This window comes from Meles meles, chromosome 6 (assembly GCF_922984935.1).
Source record: "Meles meles chromosome 6, mMelMel3.1 paternal haplotype, whole genome shotgun sequence".
NCBI lineage: Eukaryota > Metazoa > Chordata > Mammalia > Carnivora > Mustelidae > Meles > Meles meles.
In genome coordinates, this window is record NC_060071.1 from 66,798,088 (window position 1) to 66,819,970 (window position 21,883).

General features: G+C 41.2%; 1 protein-coding gene across 4 annotated transcripts in view; it reads right to left on the minus strand.

The window, feature by feature from the left end:
* TP53BP1 (tumor protein p53 binding protein 1) overlaps window positions 1–21,883 on the minus strand; it is a 75,119-nt gene that overhangs the window by 6,599 nt on the left and 46,637 nt on the right. For 3 of the 4 annotated variants that reach the window (XM_046007685.1, XM_046007684.1, XM_046007683.1), the window contains 8 exons: window positions 19,976–20,068; window positions 16,419–16,899; window positions 12,421–12,573; window positions 6,493–6,764; window positions 5,679–5,828; window positions 4,964–5,394; window positions 2,240–2,431; window positions 1,609–1,824 (listed from right to left, as the gene is read on the minus strand). In XM_046007685.1, the coding sequence (XP_045863641.1) occupies window positions 1,609–1,824; window positions 2,240–2,431; window positions 4,964–5,394; window positions 5,679–5,828; window positions 6,493–6,764; window positions 12,421–12,573; window positions 16,419–16,899; window positions 19,976–20,068 (1,988 nt within the window). The remainder of the gene's footprint in view (window positions 1–1,608; window positions 1,825–2,239; window positions 2,432–4,963; window positions 5,395–5,678; window positions 5,829–6,492; window positions 6,765–12,420; window positions 12,574–16,418; window positions 16,900–19,975; window positions 20,069–21,883) is intronic. The other variant, XM_046007686.1, reaches the window with a different exon arrangement.

Consider the following 21,883-nt stretch of genomic DNA (forward strand, 5'->3'; position numbering starts at 1 on the left):
TGCCTGGGCACGACAGGATGGGCTGGGAAGATCCTGACCAACTTTTCTGAGCTGTATGGCCAATAACGTAGGACCCAATTTACAGTGCAGAGAAATGTGATATATTTAAATTTTATAGTCATGATGATGTATACATTATTTTCATAGATTAAAATCAACTAGTATTGTTTTTATACAGCCAAACCAAATTTTGGTTTTGAAGAAGGTGGTGGTTCTAATACAAACAAAGCTTAGGTAGGAATGAAAAATTATTTGGAAATCTTCAGCCCACTTTCTTTGCCCAGAATCCCCCAAGATATGTGTTATTTTGAAATAGCCCTTAAAAACAGACAACAAAAAGCCCACCTTTTTTATTACCAAGAAATGTCCTTGGTCGATAGTCCATCTATGCCTGGCCCTCACCAGAACGGTGCACAGAATACTTGGTAAGAAAGTGTTCTTACACGTTGATGGAGCGCCACCAAACCAGCCTGCTTCAATTGTCCCAGCTGCCAACCCCTGGTGGTGGGTAAGTGAACCAGCCAGCCCAGGACTCCCAGAACACCCATGCTAGGAGTGCCCCAATTAGTCCACAGAAAGAAACAAATACCTGATTTGGAGAAGCGGAATCATAGCCTCATTAGGAGGCTAAGATGACAGACAGGTCATGCCTCCCTAAAACAAAACCAGCAGGAGAAGCACAGTCTGATGCAGTGTGTATAAGCTTTGACTTCAAAATCGAACTGCCTGAGTGTGACTTCTGGAAGACTCAGTCACCTTGGGAAAGTCAGCCCACTCTCCCGTGCCACAGATTCAACTGGAACATGAATTCTAACATCTATACCTCATAGGGATTATCTGAGGTCTTATGTGTAAAGCAGTTAGTTCCATGCCTCACGTAACCTGAACACAACAGGTGTGTGAGATATATATGGAGATGACACAACCCAAATACACAGGAAACAAAAGCAGTTCTGGTGCCAGGACAATGCACATGTAACAATCAATGAAGTCCTTCAGTCTGCTGGACTGAGAGGGCTCCGTCAGGGCAGACAGGAGGACTTTACCCCTGTGTCTCTAGAACCCCAATGGATGTGAAAGGATCATAGTAGAGACTATGAAACAAAGACAGATAAATTCCTGTTACTATGAATCATGAGGGACTGGAAAGCAGTTGTTTGGGAACAGTATGAGGACAGGAGATGCAGAGTGAGGTACTAGCTTTCAAGAGGAAGTCTGGGAGAGCCAGAGGACACTGAGGCAAGGGAGGGGGAAGGAGAGCTTCCTGAGGTAGAAGATGGTGCCAGGTAAAGAAGATATGTAAGACCAGTTTCACCTATTTTGAATCTGCTTAAAATTCAGTACTTCTTTCCCCCTCTTAGAACCTACACGGAAGTCAATGAATGTTTCCAAACAAGATTTCATGTCCTATCCACCTCTACTGGACTCTGCTGGAAGATGCATAAGGGTGGATGCAGTAAGCGGAGTACTACCTGGGGCTTGTATGGGACCCCATCTTTGTAGCCAGGACAGAGGAGCCGCCGCCACTTCTCAGGCTCCATCTCTCCCGCAGCTAGCCCTGCATTCCATAGTGGTCTGAGGGAGAATGAGGCAAAAGGGAGCACTCACCAGGTTTCATAGTGGCAGACTTCCGGCCTCGCTTGGCAGGGGACCGTTCCTCTTCAGAGGTGATCAGTTTTCTTTTGCCTGAGGGAACTCCCGAGGAGGCACGAGGGCTTTCTGTGGTCTTGCGGGTAGGGGTTGTGCTGCTGCTGCTGGAGGCAGCTGGGGTGGCGGGGGAACTGATGTTGCTGCGCCGTTTCCGCTTCCCTTCTACCAAATTGTCTAGGATAGGGTAAGCCAAAGGTTGGTCAACTCCATGAGACCATGAGGCCCTGGACTCCAAGAAGCTGGGTAGGGCCTGAGTTAGAGATCACCACACCCTTTCCTCCACCTCCCCAGGCAGCACAAAACCTCTTTTCAAGCCACCACCTTTTCTGTTTCAGTCTCAGTCATGACTGAAGTATGCCTGGCCCCCTGCAGAAAACTGGGGAGGTCAGAAGAATCTGAGGACTTACTGTCTGGTCCCAGGAAGGAAAAAGAGATAGGCATGGCTCCAGAAAACAGCAGCTCATCAGCATCTCACACGCCACAGGAGTAGTAAGATTTAGGGAAGCATGCTTACTGCTCTAGAATTCACTCCTCCTAACACAGACAGAGCAGGGCCTGGGGGCAGTTTTTCAGGAAGCAAAGGTCTTACCCAAGCTGATATCTGCTGCCTTGGTGAGGGGGGTTACTGCCTCGTATGGGCCAAGGCCATACTGCTCCCTCAGTCTGTTTCCTTGCTCCAAGGACAGGATGACGGCCATTCGCTTGTACCACTTCCTTTGGCCTTCTTTTTCAATGCTGTAGTACAATTCTCCAGATTCCTTCCTGTGCCCTTTCACCACCCCTGAGTGGGAACAACAGAAGAGCGGCCGGCTGTTGTTTTCGATTGCCTGGCACCCGCTCACCATGGCTCTGCACGGCAGGCTCGGGGCAGGGCATTAAAAGGTACAACAGGGGACTGAAGCCAGTACTTAAAGAAATTCCAGTGGTCAATCCCAGACACCACCACCACTTAGGAAGGTATGTAGCTACTACCCTAGGGTCGGGACATGGAAAGGTTCTTAACAGAAGGAACTCTTCAGTTATAAAATAACTTCCTAAAGCCAGCTTTTATGAGTTGTTAGTAGTTCAATTATTTTTTGAAGTGAGACAACATGTGGTTTCTTAACTTACTAAACCTTTCCTTCTTGGCTTCTTTGGAGGCTGAGTGATAATTCTTGAGTTAAGTTGTAGGTGAAAGATGACATCACGCTAAAAGAGAACATGTGTCTGTGTGGCTAAATCAAAACAGAGATACAGAGCAAAGAAAGGAAAAAATAAATAAATTCTGCCTCTCCTGCCTAATTTTCCCTCTTATCTATTTCTTGCTCTGATTCAGAACCTAAAAATAAGGCCTCTCGGTCAGAAGGAACACAATGTGGAATATAAAAGGGATCAGGGCTAGAATTCAGGAGACCTAGGCCTAGGTCTAATTCTGCCACCACCAAGCAGTGTGGTCTTGGGTAAAACCCATTCTGAAACCAATGAAAAGTTCCCTCTACCTATCAAGCAATTTACACACACGTGTGCAATATATATATGTGTGTGTGTGTGTACACACACAAAACACATATATGAGGTAAAAACAATGCATTATCATGAACACCTTTTAAAAGGGTCCATTTATTTTCCCCCATTAGCCTTTGCTTGAATGAAGGGCTAAAAGAAACCCAGAGCATATGCCACCAAGGAGAGAAATACAGACATGAAATCAAGCCTTGGTTCTATCTGTGCCACACAATCACTTCCTTTCCCCTTGCTTAAACCTCTATCAGGAAACTAATCACAAAGACCCCCTTGAAAAGGACAAGGAAGCCCAAAGCAAAAATAAACTTCATACTGATGAAGAGTTACTAAAACTAAAGGTGGCTAACACTGACATTAGTAGACAGCCTCAATAAATGAGACACAGACTCCCCCCAACACCGATGCCGTAATTCACCCTGGACACAGACTGTCCGTCTTAAGAGGACCTCCAAGATAAGCTTTACATCTGAAAGAGAAGAATGAATATATTTGATACAAACTACATAAGCTACAGACCATAAAAGACCTAAATCCATGTGCTACTAACTAAAGCCACATAGAGCTGTTATTCAGAGCTAAAAGCTTAAGTTTAACAACGAAATAAAGGGGAAACAACTACTCAGGAGTCTACATCACCGGAAGGTGTGAAGATACTTTAACAGAGTCACTGTTGCCCATTATATCCCAATCCACGTTCCAAACAATCTCCAGAAACGGTATTTTTAAATGACAAAACTCAACACAAACATTTATGTCCAAATTAGCTCACAGAAAAGAGGCAATATATTCAAAGAACTGGCACACGAAACAGTCATAACAAATACAAATCTCTCACCATCATGATTATAGGGAACTGGCTACTATAAGAAAAAAAAAGGTGCCATTTTTCAAACTAGACAGTAAATGGTCGGTAGGTGTGCAGGCACAAAAACACAGTACAAACAACTTCTTCCTAAGTAAAAATATCTCAATATATCTTCCACTCACCCACTGGGTTCCCAGCAAGGCAGGTACTATATGTAAGTCTCAGTGGTGAAAAGGAATAACACTAACTTTACAGTGGACAAAACTGGCAAACACTTTAACCAAGGGATGAGGACTAACGAGACCAGTGATGTCCTGTGGATGTCATGGCCTCTCTATCCCCTGTGATGTCACAAGAAGTGCACTTCACCTTCGCAGCATTCTTTTCAAAACCCTTAACACTCTGATCTAATCAAATAAAACATGAGAAGACCCAAACTGAGTGATATTCTACAAAATATTTAACCCCCCCAAACTGTCAAGGTCAAGAAAAAGAAGAAAAGATTCAGAAACTGTCACAGATCAAAGGAGATCAAAGGTCACATGAGGGCTAATGGATTGGATCCTAGAACAGAGAAAGAACACATAAAAGCTCATGAAATCCAAATAAGCTCTGGAATTTAGTTAGTAAGGAGTTAGGGTGGTTTCTTAGTTGTGACAAATGTACCATGCTAATGGAAGATGTTAACAACAGGGAAAGCTGGGAAGCTGGCTGAGGGGTGGACAGCAACTCCCTATGCTATCCCAGTGTTCTGTACTTGACACAGTACTATGTATATTTCCTGTAAATATAATATTATACCAAAGTAAGTTCATTCAAAAATAAGCAACAAAGGAAAACAAAAAAGGCAGTGTGAAAGTAACCAGTGTAGTAGGAATGGAACTGCCAACTTTGGAGACCCCCGCAGAGCAATTAGGCTGGAGCGCGGGCTCTTGGTAGTAACTGACTAGAGAGAAGACTGGCCCTGGCACAGCAAATCTCTTAGAGACTCCACCCCTTTATTACCTGCACTGAAGTACTCATCCTCGGAGAGGGCTGTCACTTCTGTATCCAGTGGGATGGGGTCACACAGCAGAATGTCTTTGCCCAAAACGTCACACTCGTATCCATCATCAAAGAGTAATTTATACTTCCCAGCTCCGACATCACGAGTGATTTTCCCAGAGTAAAAATAGCCATTTGACGACCACTTGGCTACAACACGGAGCCCTACAAAGCTATTCCCTGGGGAGGAGGCATCCAAACCATCAGAAGGACCAGCAGCGGCTTGGAAAGGAATCTCTGGAGAGTCACTTCGACGCAAAGCACCAGCACCCACGTCTGCCCGCCTAGTGGAGTCCGGCACTCGGGGCACAATACGAGTGAAGGATTTATCCTCCGGTGACATGCTGGGTGAAATGTCCTCTATGCCCAAGGGGCCAGGAACAGCTGCTTCTCTAAAGAGAGAGAAGAGATAGGAGGCAGTAGTAAAAATTAAGAAAAGTATTTCTCTACCAGGTTTCCCACTCCTTTGTCAGCCCGTTCTTGGAGGACCCGGCACAGGCATAAGCCTGGTTTCTCGGTAGCCTCTCTGATCCCTGCCCACTCCCCAGTCAGTGCGGACCCCTCATGTCCCTCCTGACACCCCGCATACCATACTCTCTACTCCCCTCTCTTCTCTCTACTCCCTTTTTTTCTGAACAAGTCATAGACTAAGCGTTATCTCACACTACCCGGGTACCTGGTTCCAGTGGTCCGAGAAGGCGGGCGGCCCCTTCGCCCGCGCCCACGAGGCGTGACTGGAGCCTTCCCTCCCTGTCTGATGCCAAGGCCTGCATCACCATCCTCCTCACACACTGGCGCCCCTGTCTGACTGACCCCTTTTCTAGGACTAGAGAATGAAGACAGGTTAGTCTGACAGTGCCTGCGACTGGGTCCTTTCTTCACAAACTCTCCCCACGGCCCTTAAACTACAAGCCAAGCCAACATGTGCTAGCCCTCCAGGGCAGCAGGAAGCCGGTCTGAACACCCACCACCAAAACTATCAGCCAGGGAGTGGGAGTGTTGGATAATAAGGAAAGGACATCCTCCTCTGCACAAGTCTATTCCCTCCTGACAAAGCCTCCTACTGCTGCCCTCAAAAACAGCACACCCATTTCCGCCCTGCCTTCTCTTCTACTTCAGGCTCTAGACACCTGCAGAGGATAACAAGAAGCTAGGATGTGTCAAGTTGGGGTCACTACCCTAAACTTTTTGTATTCCCAACCACAACACTTGTAGGCAAATGGGGATGGCAGCAGCATATGCCAGCACTCCCAAAGTCCCCTGGCCTGTTTTCCTACAATTTCTTAGAAGTCTAGCTCCCACAGAGCTCCACCCTACCTCCCATGCAAAACCAAACAGGAGAGGAACAAAAGGGGAGGAAGAGGATTTGAATTATCCTAGTTGGAGGATTGGGGGGGGGAGGTTTCCCATGACTCCCCTTTTTCTGTGATATTAAAGTGTCAGCAACCCTGCCCCTGCTGTAGCTCTCTCTCTGGAGACCCTGTCTGCACCTCAGTTTTCCTGGGCCTCCTCGGGAGCTGGGCAAGGCAAAATCTGCGGGTTCTGTCCCGCTGGTTTTCCCTTTGAGTGGTCCGGCTCCTCTCCCTGAGCTGCCACTGCTGTGCATGGCTGACAGACTTGTCCCACTTGACGTGCGGTGTAAGCTGGATGCCTTGGAGGAAAAGGAGCTGATATCCCCCAGGTCACCTGAGGAGCCCCCAGTCTGTGAAGGGGAAACTTCGGTTTCACATTCCTGACACTCTACAATTGGCTCTTCAGTCTCCTGCAAGAAAGAAATGGATACAAAAGCTAAAAGAAGCCACAATGACATCATGCTAATGTGGAAGTTGAAAAACCCTAGAGATGGATACAAATTTCAATTCAGAAAGGCAGGAATCAGGAGACTTTCTGGAATCATGGAGATGTTCTGTATCTCACTTTGAGTAGTGGTTACATACAACTGATTGTCAAAAGCCACTGAACTGAACATTTGAGACTTGAGCATTCTACGGGGATTAGATTATAGCTCAATAAAAAATAAATAAAGGTGGTACTGGATTGCAAAGAAAGAGACCTCTATTATAAGCTAATAAGTTAAATTATCTTTTTACTCAACAAGTCCACAACTTTTGGGTACTAAGAAAACAGTAAGGATTCTAATCCAGACTACAGAGGCAACTGTCTGGGAGAAGAGAGGTAAGAAGGAAGGAAAGTCAGAGGAGGAAAACAAGTTGTTAGGGGCCCTTCTGGGTATTTGATTAGAAGTGGATAAAATTACATGTTCTTTGAAATTAGTTATATTACTTTTCCATAAATGATAAAGGAAACAGAAAACTAGGCAAAAATGGGCTAAAAATGGTGCTACTGTTTAGAGAAATGAAAACCAAACAGGTAATAAAACGTGTAAGGTTGCAGTATCATGGAAGACAGGAATGTCAAACTGACTTTATCGCACATGCTTACTTTGATGCAGTGGTAAATGGAGCTCAGTTTTAAGCAGCCTTTAGAGGCTAATTCCCAGGCTTCTGCTAAAAGGTTCTGGGACCAATCAGCAACGTCCTCTCTGGGCATAGGACTGAAAATTACAGCCCAGGTGCTACATATTTGCCTTCCTGCTCTAGACTGTTCATGCATTATTATCCAAATCATCAGAGAAGATAGGGAGACATGTAGACAGACTCTCCTTTGGTGGAGTTTATTTATAGCCTCTCTGGGCATACAGTATGCAAAGCACACACATTTAAAGATAATTAAATGATTATCTTTGACCACTCCCTTCTTGAAAATCTCTCCCTTGGAATCTACAAAGTCACTTTTACTTTCATTCCACCTCTTTGGCTACGTCTTTATGTGCTTGTTTTTGGGGTTCCTCTTTCTTGGTCTGATCCTTTAGAAATAGTATTTCACAGGACTTTTCTCATTCCTTTCTCACTCTACTGTGCTTTCCCTGGTCAGTCTTACCAGACTCATCCCTGCATCCCTGCCAACACACAATGACGACTCCGCTCCAAACTCACAGATACAAATACCCAATAAAGTCTTCTCTCTGGATGTACTAAGGACACCTAACATTTAACCCATCCAAAATACAATGTCCTCCTCTTTCCATTTCCTTGCCTTCAATGAATGAATCCTGGATATGCCCAGTGCATCTCACATCCCCTACAGCTCTTTGCAGAGGCTGGTTTTTCTCAACCAACCTCAATTCAAGAGTTTGGAGGTAAGAGGCAACCTTGCTCCCCACTGCCATTAACAGACAATTTCTATCTCCCCACCTCTTGCTCCTACTAAACTATTATTTGCCATTCTGTTCAACTTTCCTCTCCCCATTACTCCCTAAATCTTCCTACCCACTCACTCTCATGAATGAACACTGTAATTCCTGGTTCACAGCCTCCCTTCCCAATCTATCCCTACATATGTCTCTACCTCTGTGGCTTACATTCATCAGATGACCCTTCTAGCAATTCGCAAGTTCCTGATCTAATTACCGCCATCAACCTTTTCCACTACCTCAGCCATGTATCCTCAGGGTCTTTACCAGAAATTGCACCACCTGTAAAAAGTGTCAGAGATAAATACGACTTTCTCAAATCACTGTCTCCTTTCACCAAATTGTCTGCTCCAGCCAGATTCCAGTCTCGTCATCTGCCAAGGTCATCTGACTACAACAGGTGTCATGAGCCCAGAACTGAAGTCGATCTCTTCACTTGGGTATGACAAATGAGTAGAGGCATGGTCAGCCTAAAAGGCTGGGATTCCAGGCTCTATCTCTGTTGGAGAGTAAGCCCCAGGAACAGTAGCAAGCTACTCCTGCCTTTGCAACTGTCCTGCAGTCAAAGCCACTGCTCTCCTAATGACTTAGACGCAGGCACTAAGCTGGCCTGTTAAAATCTTTTTAACGTATGTGCTTACTTGTTTTCCTGTGTGTCTCTTCTTTCAAACTACAGACAGAGATGGTAACACTGTCTTCTTTCCTGGGTATATATATCCCCCAAATCCAGCACAGTGATGCCACAAGAGAGACCCTCGGTAAGTATTTACTGAATGATCTTCTCTCTCAAACCAGTGTTCTATTTACATTCTTTGACACAGTGTGTGATACCACCATCTACCTAGCTGCACAGGCAAAAGGCCCAGGGACCATGCTATATTCCTCCCTCTCCCTTTATCCCCACATTCAGGAATTCACCATAGTCTATCAAAATTTTACACTCTATTTCTTGCATCTTGTCTCTCCTCTCAACCCCTACCACCACTGTCCTAACCTGGCACTCATTACCTATTGTCTCAACTATGCCTCAACCCATTCTAATCCATGGTTAAACAGCTACTAATCTGACCTTTCCCACATACAAATCTGAGCACATCACTCTTTTCTCCAAAATTCTTTCAAGGTTCTCCATCACACCAAAGATAAAAATCTAAATTCCTCTGTGGTATACAAAAGCTCATACGCTGTGGGCCTTTACCAACCCCGATGGCATTCTCTGCCACTCCCTACCCGACTTCAGTGTCATATTGAGCCTCTAAATATTCATTAAGCATATCATGCTATCTACATATTTACATAACTTTTCATTCTGTCTATAATGTCCTTCTCCCCCACTCAATGTCATCTGCTACTTCTGAGTACTACATCTGAAAAAATCTTTTAGCCACCTTCAGGTAAGCTGGCAGGTTCTGCCCCCTCTTCTAACACAACTTTCTACTACCTCAGCAACCAACAAGTTTTGGATTCGTTGCTCCTAGAGAACAGGAGTCTTTTTTTATCTTCGTAGTCCCAGGGCCTGCCAATGTATAGGAAACACAGTAAAAAAGAAGTTGCTGGTAAACAAATGAATAAAATCTCTAAAAGATAATAAGCAAAGGATACAAGATATGAGGAAAGTTAAGTTCCCAGAATCCTCTGACCTCAATCTTCACTCCTTCATGCATCTTTTTTGCTGCCTACCAACTAGACTGTTCATGCCTGTGTGCTCTTTACTCTACCTGTGCCTTTACTCACCAAGCTTTCTATATGGAATGCCTTTCCCCCTTATCAACCTAACTTCTAAAACCTTCAGTGTCCAACTCAAATGCTTTCTAGACATCATTCAGAAAGACTGTATCAAAATTCCCCTCAGATGAGTTTCTTCCTCATCACACTACCATATGAATCACACATCACTTCTTGCATACATCATTTTTACTCTTGAAAGTGAGCAAATGTAGTGGTTAAGAATGCAGGCTCCAGACCTAGACTGCATGGGATGAGTTCTAGTTCCTGTTTATTAGCTATGTAACCTAAAGTAGGTTATTTTTACTGGCTATGCTTCCATTTCTTCATCTAGAAAATGGGATAACAGCATCTACCTCATAGCTTAGTTGTGAGGATTAAGTAAGTTAAATCACTTAAAGTCCTTACAATAGTGCCTGGCATATAGTTAGTACTCCAAAAACATTAGTCCCTGTAATTACTGTATTTAATTACGGCAGCATTTTCCAAACTATGTTCCATATGGGTATAATAATCCATATGGGTATAATAAGTACTACCTTAAAAAATGTTCAGTTGTCAAATAAGTTTGGTTAACTTCTGTATTAAATGATAAAATAAACATCTTTAATAAAGAACTTCTTAGAGCCTTTAATGTAATATGCACTACGAATTTTCATGGGGGACGGGAGGTTTTACAGCATTCGGTATTTCTCAAACTTAAACCATGGAACATTTTTTTCCTCTCAGAGTATCTGAAAGACCTGCTGTTTCCAGAAATATACTTTAGAAAACACATCGGGCGCCTGAGTGGCTCAGTCAGTTAAGCATCTGACTTCAGCTCCTGTGATAATCTCAGGGTTCTGGGATCCTGCTCAGCGGGGAGTCTGCTTCTCCCTCTCCCTCTGCCTGCCGCTTGTGTTTTCTTGTTCCCTCTCTCTCACTCAAATAACTAACTAAAATCTTAAAAAAAAAAAAAAAAGGGGCACATCAAAAATAATAAATTGTTACAGTGTAACATTTTAGATTATAATATTTATAAAAACTATCCATGAAAGCAAATCGCTTTTCTAAAGCCGCTATAAGTTCCCAGTTTTTCCAAAATAGTAGTAACACCAAAAAAATTCCACAAATGTAAAACTGAAGATAACATCCGGGATTTTGGTATACAATAAAGAATACAAGACAATTTCTCAAACTAATGTCAAATCCTTTCTGCCGTGAGGGGCACAATGGCCCATCAATGAACAGCAGCAATAATATGTTCCATTTAATAAACTACATACAAGTTTAATTTTCCCTGAGCTCAACTTCCCGTATGGCTAGCTGGCAGATTTTTTGAAAAGTGCCTGAGTAAAGGAAGGAAAGTAAGTAGCTGTGTGTCTTATCAATTAATAAAATGGTTCTTAGAAATTAACATATGTACCAAGAATGGTGCCACATCTTTAATTCTAGAAAATGTGTTTACTTTCGGCTAGTATGAGATCTAAACAAAGTTCAGTATAATGCTGTCCAGTGACAATAAATAAATGCCAGTATTTTGCCAACACTGGGAATGAGTCCATAATGAATCCTACTAAGAAATAAAGGTGCATCTTTACCAGCAGGTATAACCACACATGAATGGAGACCAAGAAAGGACACAATGAATAAACATAAACACAAGTGAGAAAACAGCGAGAGACAATGAGAGAACACATGGAGTAAAGCAGAAGAGTTCTAAAGGTCCTTAAGAGTTTCCAAGGATTAAAAATAATACATAGTCTGGGGCGCCTGGGTGGCTCAGTGGTTTAAGCTGCTGCCTTCGGCTCAGGTCATGATCTCAGGGTCCTGGGATCGAGTCCCGCATCGGGCTCTCTGCTTGGCAGGGAGCCTGCTTCCCTCTCACTCTCTCTGCCTGCCTCTCTGCCTACTTGTGATCTCTCTCTGTCAAATAAATAAATAAAATCTTAAAATAATAATAATAATAATAATACATAGACTGTATTTATACATGACAGGGATTTACAGAGATTCATTAATCTGTTCTTTACAAAAACTGAAACCGTGATGGGACTGGTTAAATAAATGACCAAAGGTCAAACAGTAAGCTCATGGTTGGGAAAAAGAGAATTGAAGACTCTCCTCTTGGGGTGCCTGGGTGGTTCAGTGGGTTAAGCCTCTGCCTTCAGCTCAGGTTATGATCTCCGGGTCCTGGGATCGAGCCCCGCATTGGGCTCTCTGCTCTGTGGGGAGCCTGCTTCCCCCTTTCTCTCTGCCTACTTATCTCTCTGTCAAATAAATAAAATCTTTAATTAAAAAATAAAAAAGACTCTCCTCTTACCAAGTTCTTACATCTTTCTAACAAGACAAAGGAAAACACAAAAGCTAGGTGTACAATAAAGGCAGGCAGGGGTGGACGTGGAGAGCCAGGGAAACTTTTCTACTGAAATTTGCCACATAGACCCAAAGTATGTATTACCTCAGTTACTTTTCTTTCTACTTCTGTTCCATCCACATAATACACATCTGTAATGACACGGGTGACAAGCGTGCGAACCTCACGGATTGTTCTCATGTGGCGATGCAGGACATGGCCATGTGGGGGCTGAGGCATATCAAATTCTTCCTCTCCCTGTGACAGAAAATACGGAACACAAGCATGGGTCTCACTGCAAAAAGAATCATAGATCAATTTCTTCATGATGAGCATTGTTCAGAGGTTCCATGAATCTAGTGTGACGGAATTTTCTAGTTGTTCTGTACTCTACTCACCTAAAGATAAGAGAACAGGGATGGACCAGCTATATAGCCAGAAGCTAGGAAGAGTTTTTAACAGTTTATCACTTAAAATGACCTATTTCTGTCTAAATCAAAATCATAACATCTAGCACTTGTATCAAGGATATTTAAGTGAAACTCTGACCCCCATAAAAGTACACTTTAGGTTTTAATCCTTCAGATTTTGATGCTGACTTGTCAATCAGTATACAAACTTATACTTTCATCATCTCTTTAAATAAAAGGCATTCTTTAGAACTTTATATAAGAACAGAGTAATCTAGGGCGCCTGGGTGGCTCAGTGGGTTAAGCCGCGGCCTTCAGCTCAGGTCATGATCTCAGAGTCCTGGGATCGAGTCCCGCATCGGGCTCTCTGCTCAGCGGGGAGCCTGCTTCCCTTTCTCTCTCTCTCTGCCTGCCTCTCTGTCTACTTGTGATCTGTCAAATAAATAAATAAAATCTTTAAAAAAAAAAAAAAAGAACAGATTAATCTCAGTGCAGTTTGTTTTTCCCACATTAGTCACCAAAACTATAGTTTAATTATGCCTAGAACTAGATACAGATTTCTCTCAGAATTAAATATGAAATATTTCATGTTTCAAGTAGTAATTATAACTTAAGAGCCAAGCTAGTGTCCACAACAGAAGACATTAATAAATGAGGATTTTGTATTTACTTGTACCATAAAGAATAGTTAAATAGCTTAAATAAACCCTACATTTTTATGCTAACTGTTACATACATGTTTTCTCATTACACATATACCACATTTGACAGCATCCATGCTCTCCCCCCCACCCCACTGGCTCTCTATTTCTGAGCAGGAGAAAATGTACTTTTTCTCCCACTTTACTTCCCCACAGTAGACTGATTTTTCTTTTAACAGTCAATGTCAAGGTATCCAAGTCTTTCCAAAGAACTATATATACCACTGCAATGATGATGATCCTGGGTTTTTACTGCCTAATATGGTAGTAATATACCTAAAACTTTGAATAATTTTCCTAGTTCCCACTCCAACTACATCTTAGGGATAAAGTATCTACTAAAATGGGTATCTAAATTATGTGGATATAAATTAAAAAAAAGTACAGAAACATAAAGCAACTAATTTCTTAAAATACTTTTGTATAGTGCTCGCTTTGGCAGCACATACACTAAAATACTTTTGTATACATAACTCTGGTTAATGAGTGGTCAGAGCTCTGGTCTGTCACACTTCCATCATCAGGGTGCCCCTGTATCAGAACCATGACAGCCTAGACCTCCTTCCTATACAGGGAGAGCCAGGCCCTGGATCACAGAGGTCTTAAAGGTTTCAGGGATACATCAACACTCCCTGTGTTCAGACTTCTCAAGACTTCCTGCATTCTTCCACTACAACAGCCAGACAAGATGATCACTTCCAGAGAGACACTTAAAAATAAACATGTCTGATAGAATAAGAAAGGAGAGAAAAGAAAGGGGGCAGATAAAAAGAAAGCTATGCTTACTCTCTCTTCAAACAGTCTTCTGAAAAGAGGTCTCTGTAAAGATAAATAGCTTGATGATCTTAGCATTATAAAAGGAAGATAACATAATGAAAACAAAACCAAACGTTCTCTTCATTAAAAGCCTGGCTCTAGGAGCACTGGATACAGAAGTGAAATTTTAAGGACAGTCTAAGGTATGCTGCCTATGCTTTTCCCCAGCACTGGCTTGAGTCCGACCCAGAATGCAGTGGATACAAAAACACTGGCACCTGGAAAACCTCCACAGAGCCTTCCTCATTTTCCAACATTCTTCAAAATACAGCACAGCAATGCCGATTTGTTACTGTACCCATCTGTAATTTTTTACTGTAGTAAAATATACATGAAGTTTACCACTATAACCATTTGTAAGCATACAGTTAGTGACATTCACATTCACACTGCTGTGCAAACATCACCATAATCCACCTCCATAATGTCTCACCTTTCCCAAGTGAAACTGTACTTATTTTCCTAGCACCTTTCTTAGCAGGAAAAATTAGCTCTTAAATGTTATTTCACTCTGCATGACACAATAGCAGTACAGTATCAGCAGAATAATCTAGGCAGCAGCAATAACCAACATATACTGAGCCATCTACTATGTGCCAGGTGTAGTGTTAAGTAAGGGCTTCACATGCCTTATCTCATTTAATCCTCACAATATCCCAGACAGAAGTGGTCTGACTCCATAGCCTAGGCTTCACCACTCTGGCTCACTGGCTCCTGCTCTCATCATCATGAGATAGGAGCAGAGATTATTTCCCTATTTTACAAAGAAAGAAAGGAAGACATAAGCTAGTGGCTTCAACAAGACTGCTATCTTTAGGATCAAGTTTAACACTTTTTATAAAGGTAGAGAAACCACATTATTATGTGGCAGACTGTAAACACTTTAATGGTAAAAACAGGTGCAAAATAGGGTCTGATCTATTATAACCCCTATATTCAAAAAGCTATGCTATTTTTAATCTGTACAAACTGATAAAGTCTTAGGTCTCATAGACTGTGTTACCTTGAAAGGCTAATAATATAAACATAATTTCTGGGGTTCCTGGAGAGGCACAAATAAAGAGAACAAGACTACACAGGCCATGATTAATAAAGAGAAAAGCAACATAGCATAATGAAAAGAATACCGATTCTGAAGTCAGATATGCTGAGTTCAAATTCCAGTTCTGCCACCTACTGATGGCAAAATCTTGGGCAAGTTACTTAACCTCTCTTCAGCTCGGTTTCTTTACCTGTGAAATGGGAATAATAATACCAACCTCATGGGTTGTCTTGAGCACAATGCTGATACACTTTAGGTGTTCAATAAAGAGGAACTATATTATTTTATTTTTATAAAACAAACAACTTGGACAATTAGAACAAGAGGCACATCACTAATGAAGCTTTCCTAGGCAGATTCCAAGTGAAGACAGTTTACCAGAGCAACTGAAAAGGCAATTTAAGCACTATTAATAACTTCTAAATTTTCCCTGCCATGGAACCCAAATGCCATCTGATGAAATTTTATGAACTTCCTCTTATTTGTTAATAGGTACAGATCTACCACAACTTCTTACCCATTCAATTTTTATGACTACCTACACTTCCCAACTCTCTTCCCAAGAACCTGTTGCTCCTCCAGTCTTACTTCCATCAGCCCAAATCCTTTTCCTCCCATTATATCTAGCTGTAGCCTCTTTCTGCAGTCCTAGTCACCCAAGCACTCCTTCCTCTCTCTTACTGTTCTGTTTCTAATACTGTGGTATAGTATCCTTCATGTTTCTCTATCCCTTCTCCTCTGCTTTGTACTCTCTCAAGTTCCTGGGAACCTTGGTGAAATAAACTTGGGAGGGAAGCAATCAGCTCTGATGCTTGTAAGGGAAGATGAAAAATCGGGGCAGAAAAAGTTAAATGTAGAAAAATATTATAGGGCCTAGACTATATTCCTGGCTTTCTTTTCCAGTAAAGACCTACTTGACAAACTCCAACACTGTTTCAGACTACCTACTGGCTACAGCTACCCATAATTTTCACTACCCTATCTCTAGCTTGGAAAAATTGTTTTTGTTTTTAATAACTGTTATGTACAAAACCCTTAAGAATTATCATTAGGTACAAGTACCACATCTTCAATTCTCCAGGAATCCATGAAGTCAAAAACAGGGCCCCTGAGATACTCTGTATGTTGTCTCACCTGGCTATGGAGAGACTCTGTATCATCCCCAGGAGCACTGACTGGTTTTTCACCACTCCCCCTCTCAGTCTGAACTGTGGCATCTTGTTTTCCAGAATTCTGGTCCACCGTACTGGTCCCCTGTTCACATACATTCTTTACAGTCTGGGTTGCTGCTGAAACAGTTTCTGGGACCCACAGGGAACACTCTATGGTCTGGATTCCTATGTTATTTTGGCTGGGCCTTTCAATCAAGGCATTACTAGGTTTTTCCTGATTGGTATTCTGGCCTTCTTTCTGGCCTTCTAGCACATCTGTCTCCATTGCTTCCCCTTGAGGACTGGATGGCCCCTGTGTGGCCACCTGCTGGGAGACAGGAGGAGGGTCTTTGACAGGACAACTGGACTTCATAGGCTGTTGACTCTTCCTGGTCCTTTGTTCACCTTCCAATTTTTCCTTCTCTTCTTCATCTTGAGTACTTGGAAAACTGAGCGAATTCCCCCTAAAAATCAACCATAGGAAGAAGCCATGTCAAGTAAGCAAGTGTGTGTGTCTACTGGTAAGAGGAACTACACAAATTTGACAATCTGAGAAATGTGGGGAAGGGAGGAAATAAGGTGACTGAGCATATCACCTTACAAAGTTCAACATAATTTCACCTTTTTCTTTTTTTTAAGATGTATTTCTTTTAGAGAGAGCGAGAGAGAGAGCACAGTGGGGAGACGGAGGGAGTCTAAAGCAGAATCTGTGCTGAGCCTGACTTGGGACTGGGTCTTATCACCCTGAGATCACAATCTAAATCAAAACCAGGAGTCAGTCCCTCAACCACATGCACCACCTGGGTGCCCCAACCTAACTATACTCTCAAAAAAATAATCGTACATAGGACTATCCCACCATGATGATAAAATAGTCATAAAATTTATTCCCATCACTAGTTACGAACTCTGAAATCTGACACCGGAAAATAAGGTAAACAGAAAGATGTAAAGCTATTCCTGAAGTCAAAGTCAATGAAGGCAGTTTAGGGATATACTTCAAAAAAGCTCAATTAGGTCAAGATGTATAATTTGGGTTTTATTGGTTCTAACATTCTTAAATGACTCCTAGCAGTCTAGATACTTTCCATTACCTCCTACCCCAAACAATAATTTTAGGGAAAGAAATTTAATTTATACAGCATAGAGTTATAGGTGAGATTCTAGCTTTGCTAGCTATACTGGTATATCTTACAACTAACAATTCAGAATGACTTGGTTTCTTAAAGACATTCTCAAGATACAGCCCACTTCTTTTCATTAGTCTTCCCACTGGGCCATCAGTGACTTATTCACTTATTCCACAAGCATCTGATTAATGTCTCCTCAAACTAGATACCACCAAGCTCTGAGGTGCCTAGGGGCTTTTTTAAATGTCCTTAACCAGAATAAAAAGGCCCAGATTAACTCCAAGTGAGGTTACACAGAAACTTAACATTCATGTCTTATTCCTCTCTACTTCAAACACCTAACACAGAGCTTATTATACATTAAATGTTTAATAAATGTACTACGAACAAAAGACTTAATGTTCTGTCCATTAAGAGATTGAGTAATTGTAAAAATCTACTCTCAGATTACGTAAACTAATTGTATAAGTAGCAAATTCATATAGAAAATGCCTATACACTTTTAACTTTTTGGTAAATTAAAATTCAGTGAGTCATTACACTACAAACAAAACAAGAAACTAATGCATTTTAGGCTACATTAAATGCATATTAGCCAGGAAAAAGATAAAAGGAATCCATTCTCAACTGACCAGAGTATGACCATATCTGGACGTTTCAGTTTGGAGTATCATAGTTTATACAGCATAAACTGAGATACACCTAGAAGAGAACAGCCAGTATAATCAAGATCTAGAAACCACGATATATGTTGCTGAGAGCATTTGGCCAGAGAAAGATGGAACTAGTCACTGAGAAAGAGAAAGCTGTCTCCAATCAGGAAGGAGCGCTCATCCCTTAAGAACTGAGCTGACGAATGCAGGCAGAAAATAGGAAACATGAAGAGCTCTTGGAGAAATGCCCTGCTCTGGATCTTGAATAAAAAAGAGAAAAGAAGTTTCTGAGATATCTATCTTGTTAAGGTCAGTTTACCAAAACAGGATATTAAAGAGATTTAGAACAGAGGCGTAGCCCAAGACAGGCTGGTAAAAATTTGGTGGTCATAGCTTGAGTCCTGTCAGGAACCTCAAATGAATAAGGATATATAACAAAATAAAGAAAAGGTAACAGTAAGAGTCCACCAGGAGACAGAGGAGTAAAACCTACCTCTAAAGAGGTTGTAAGTGACCATATATATCGTTTACTTAGCACAGGGTTAGGTACACAGCAGATGCTCAATCAATATTAGTTGAGTAAAACAAAGCAATTAAGAAAATTCTATTCATCTTTTCTATGACCTAAATACTCATGTTTGAATCCTTCAGGCAGCGAACATCAATAGCTGAACAACAATGAAAGTCAAAAGCTGGAAGGAAAAGTACTTGATTAACTATTTGAAGAATTCAATTACCACTGTTTCCCACCCTTAAAGAAGCCCACCACATTTTACAGAAGCTGTTTATTTAGGGTAGAACTTCTGAACAGAGGGATGCCTGGGTGGCTCAGTCGTTAAATGTCTTTGGCTCAGGTCATGATCCCAGGGTTCTGGAATCAAGTCCTGCATTAGGTTCCTTGCTCACCAGGAAGCCTGCTTCTCCCTCTGCCTGCTGCTCCAGGTTGTGAGAATGTGACCTGAGCTATTTGATTCTCAAGAATACCAACTAGCTCACATTTAATAATCAGAATGCTAATAAAAGCACTGACATATTTCCTTCTGAATATTTATGTCAATAACATTAAAATTATGCTGCAAATAACATTAGGAATATACCCACTGACAAAACATTATCAAATTCTCTAATCACGGAATCACTGAACACCACCTAATAATGAAAATACAAGCTTATTTCCATTGCCTTATTTCCTTATACTAAATATAAGAACTGTATATCCCAAACAAGATACTCTATTTAAATAGAGAGAAAACACTTTGTAACTCAAAAATTTTTTTTTGTTTCAGAGCTATTCTAAGAGATTATGGAATAAAGAAATCGGGCAAATCTTAATTCCATCAAGTATGGCAAACTTTAAATTTGGGGTGAACATCTCAGTTTGCCCTTTGGGAAACTGAAGAAAAATGAAAAGTCTTATTAAAAGCAAACAGTTCCAAAACTAAGAAAAAAGGCATGATTTTAAAAATATAGAACTACAGGGTTTTTTTTAGAATGATATATTTTCATAAATTTATGAAGACTGAATCATTTCAAATTGATAGAACAAGTAAATCAAGACAAAAACCTGTACCTATAAAATATTAAATAAAATTTCTCACAACATCTCATTTATAAATCCATCTAGAATATGTCACAATCCCTCAGATAAAAATGTAAGCTCAAGTTCACAAAATGGTAGCAATGTACATTCTAGATTTTGGTACCAATCATTCTGCAAATCAATACGACTCAAAAGAGACTATGAAAATAATGCTCACCTCATGCGCACAGAGGGAGGATTCTGACTTCGAGCCTCGTCATCTTGTTGGGCTTCACAAACACAACTAAACACAGACACAGTCTTCGGAGAACTAAGATAATAAAGCAATACTGGGTTAGTATAGAAAGGGAAAGTACCTCTGGCGATTATCCTTCTTAGGCACAAAGGGAATAAAATCCTTGCTCTGCATCCCAAACTACCTTATACCAAAATACCCTTCATGCTTATTTCAAATTAGCACAGTTAAAAACTCTCAAGAAGATTCACAGGAAATAAGATGGGACAGAGAACTGTATCAAATACCAAAAAGATGCCATCAGCAAAGTCCAAACTTTAGTACTCTATAGTACAAACAACTCAGTTTCTTCAATAAATTGCTAGGGGGGAAAGGTGGGTGTTGGGGGTGGGGGGGAAGGAGATCCCAATAGAACAATGAATCATGGAACACTACATTAAAAACTAATGATGTAACTGTATGGTGACTAACACACACACACACACAAAAGGACATAATGAGATCTGATGAGACAAATCAAATCAAATTTTAACTTAAGAGACATAATATGTGGACCTTATTTGGATCTTGATTTAACCATGTAAAAAAAACCTTTTATGAGGCAATCAGAGAAATCTGAACACTGAACTTTTTTTTTCAAGGAATCACTGCCAATTTTAAAAGTATGATCATAGCACCGTGGTCAAGTTCAAAATAAAAAATCCTTATCCTTCAGAAATAGCAGTGAGATATTTATAGATAAAATGAGATACGCTGGAATTAGCTTCAAAATAATCCAGTGAGGGTGAGTGTGATGGGATGTATTTATAAATGAACCAAGACAATGAGTTGGTAATTTCTAACACTGGGTGGTGAATACATATTGGTGCATTCTATACTATTCTTTCTACTTCTGTATATACTTGAAACCTTCAATAATGAAATGTTTAAGAGAAAAAGAAGATAACAGCAAGTAATCTGAACAGAGCCCAGTTACAGATGACACTTTATAACAGTGGTACTGCTTCAGCTAAATGCAAAAGAAGAAATCATTTAAAATATTCAAGCACAGCGGTGCCTGGGTGGCTCAGTGGGTTGAGCCTCTGCCTTCGGCTCAGGTCATGGTCTCAGAGTCCTGAGATCAAGCCCCCCCATCGGGCTCTCTGCTTGGTGGGGAGCCTGCTTCCCCTCCCCCTCTGCCTGCCTCTCTGTCTGCTTGTGATCTCGCTCTGTCAAATAAAGAAGGTCTTTTAATAAATAGATAGATAGATAGATAGATAGATAAAATGTTCAAGCACAGCTTACTTAAATGGTTTCTATGGTGAACCTAACTGTAAAGTGAATAGTCAAAAGACTTTTAAAATCTAGATTCTCATATACACAATTTCCTTAACAACAGTACCAATGAATTTCATCTCATTCTCTGACTCCCCAATACCAATCCTCCAAACTCAAGTCTTACCCTTATTTTTCATCCCTCCATTTGGCACAAAAGGTTCAACAACACACTGTTCCCTCTTAATGTGCACATGGACAGACTAATAAAAAGTCATGTCTGATATACAATTATGTTAAAATCTAAGCAAGTGTATACTCCATTTTCTTTAACTTGTAACATTAAAGAGTCTTAAACTGAGTAAGGACCCTCAACTGCTTATCTTTCGGATTAAATATGCAAGAGCCCAGAGAACCATCTCTCTAAAACAGAACTGAGTACAGATCAAAGGATTTACATGTGGGTCTGAAACTTGCAACTAAGGGTCAAATTTAGTCCACAGACATGTTCTATTTAACCCAACAAGCAAGGAATTTTATTTTAAAAATCCAGCTTTCTCTTTAAAAGTGTAAAGGTCTGGCAACAGTAAGTTTGCACTCTTGCACAGTAATAACCAGCTGGAGTTGAACAGGGGC